At 26.8% G+C, this 2521-nt stretch overlaps 1 protein-coding gene across 3 annotated transcripts in view; it reads right to left on the bottom strand.

Moving 5' to 3' along the window:
* Positions 1–2521, bottom strand: part of LOC126897834 (uncharacterized protein DDB_G0287625-like) — a 69002-nt gene that overhangs the window by 11487 nt on the left and 54994 nt on the right. For all 3 annotated transcript variants that reach the window (XM_050671735.1, XM_050671736.1, XM_050671734.1), the window contains exon 2: positions 801–1813. In XM_050671735.1, the coding sequence (XP_050527692.1) occupies positions 801–1813 (1013 nt within the window). The remainder of the gene's footprint in view (positions 1–800; positions 1814–2521) is intronic.

The following is a 2521-nucleotide window of genomic DNA, read 5'->3' as shown; positions in this document are numbered from 1 at the left end:
TACCTTCTCAGCTTCGCATCGAAGCTAAAATAAAATTGAGAATTTTCACACAATAATAGCATTTGGTAGCCATTTTCACCGTGAAGACAAAATAAAGTCCGACATTTTTTTTTTCCATGATAAAGTATATTACATTAGCTTTAATTTAAGATATATATAAAAGTGTCAGACNAGCTCAGAAAAAGTGGTAACAAACACAAAAAAAAAAAATAATAAACACATTTTAGTAAAACCAATACCTTTTCAGCTTCGCATCGAAGCTAAAAATGAGATTTTGAATAGTTTTTCTTTTTTAATTTTAGGAACATTGTATTAGTTTTAATTTTATAAAGGCCTAAAATTTTTGGAACATTTTGATATAATTTTAAGACTTTGCAGTAGCTTGGTTAATGATTGGATTTTCAAAAACTGTATGTCGCCAGCAAATAAAACATTTAAAGTATTTCAATAATAATTGTAAAATTATTATTGAAATAATTCACCGTTCATTTTTCAAAAAGTTATTTCATATGAAATTAAAATTAAAATATCAACATTGACTTTTTATAATAAATATATTTTTTCCTTTATAATGGAGATTGAGAGGGATAATCAAAATTATATTGCTATAATTTTGAAATATTCCTCTCAACTATAATAATGATAGCTTCAAATAGATACATTTTGTATTCTTTAAGCAAAATCGTTATAGTAGGAGCGGAGTAATCATATATAGTGACACAATAACAAAATAAAACCCAATACCTTTTTAACTAAGCATCGAAGCTAAAATACATTTTAAATATTTTTTTTTAACATACTTGATTTTTTTCTGCAATTAGGACAACAACAATATTTTTCAGGCGGCTCAACAATCTCTGACTGTAAAACGCTAAAAGAATCAGTCTGCAGAATATTTTGATCATTGACATTTCTATTATTGACTTCAGGGGTATCTACACGGTCTAACACCTCAACAATGGCTTTGTTAAATGGCCGTCCCAAAGAACCATTTAGCCCTGAAGTATGATCATGCTCAGAATTTTCTGTCATCGATTCTTTATTGATACCATCTTTAGGAGTTATATTATTATATGTAAGTATTTTAGCTTTTTTACTTTCTCCGCTATCTTTATTTATGTCATTCAATTTTTTCATGTTATTTTTCAATAAAAATTTCGTATTATTATCATTATTTTCTTTTAATTGAGATTGATTTTCATAATTATGGTTGTCTATAACTTCAGTAATCGCATTGTTTTTAATATTACTTTTTTCAAATGAATTAACTTTATTACTAACTGTGGAATCTTCAGAACTCGTTATCTTTATAGCCGTCTCTTTCAGTATGTCTTTTTCAGTTACTGCTATGTCTTGGCTAAAATCGGTCGGAGAAACAAAATCTTCTTGCCCTTTTAATTGTTCTGCTATACTTGAATTTCCTAATGTTTCTGACTTTTTATCTGTTTTTAGATCAATAGACTTTGTAGAAAATGTAACTGTTTTATTACCGCCTAATGAAGTAGATCCTACTATAGTTTTCTCTTTTAATACTATTGGAGAAACTTTTGCGTTTTTTTTATTTGAGTCTCGCATAGATCCTCTCTCTGTTTTTTGGTTAGCTTCTATGTGATAAGCTGTCTGTTCAATATTTTTATCAATTTCCGTATCAGAAATTGTTATTGCTTTTTGGTTCGATGTTGACACTGTTGTTTTATTTTTAATCACATCTACATCAGAATTAGCATTTGTAATTTCACCATAATTTATGACGTCGCCTTCATAATGGGATTCGAACTCTGCACTGGGATGTTCATTTAATTCATTATAATTGCTGTAAAAATAAAAAAAAACATTATTAAAAATTTTTTTGAGATTCTAATAAACCTATAAATTTCTTTTTAATGGGAATATTAAAATTTTAAAGAAATCTATAGACATACAAAAGTAAGAGAGAAAAGGAAAAAAGATTATCATTATATAAGATGTATTAAAAATGTTGATAATAGGAAACTCTCGAATGATGATGATGTAAAAAAAAGATGAAAAGAATATTTTGAAAAATTACTGAATGAGTATCCAAAAGATTTAATTAGTGATAATGAGGTATCAGAGGCTGTGGCATCAATGAAAAAGAATAAAGGAGTGGGACCAGATGAAGTGCCAGTAAAAGTATGGAAAATATTAGGCTAATAAATATAGGAAAATAATATAGCTTCTTCAATTTTATAAAACATTTATATAGAAAAAATTATATTGATTTGATTATTTTTAAAAAAGTTATACTAATTTTTAGTAAAAAAAATTGAAAAAATTTCGAAAATTAGCGATTTTTAAATTTGTAATTTTTTTGGAGGTTTCCCTCATTTACGGGGAACGAGGGAAATTTTTTCAATTTTTAAGGGTAATGTCTTCGACTAGAAACGATTTTTGATTTTTTGACGTATCGTTGAAAGAAATCCGTTCGGTTAGAGCTCAGAAAAAGTGGTAACAAACCCAAAAAAAAAAAAAAATAAACACATCTTAGTAAAACCAATACCTT

Source organism: Daktulosphaira vitifoliae, unplaced genomic scaffold (assembly GCF_025091365.1).
Source record: "Daktulosphaira vitifoliae isolate Bord-2020 unplaced genomic scaffold, ASM2509136v1 Scaffold_2, whole genome shotgun sequence".
NCBI classification, from domain to species: Eukaryota; Metazoa; Arthropoda; class Insecta; order Hemiptera; family Phylloxeridae; genus Daktulosphaira; species Daktulosphaira vitifoliae.
Note: the sequence above shows the minus strand (reverse complement) of the source record. Positions and strands in the feature narration are given on the sequence as shown.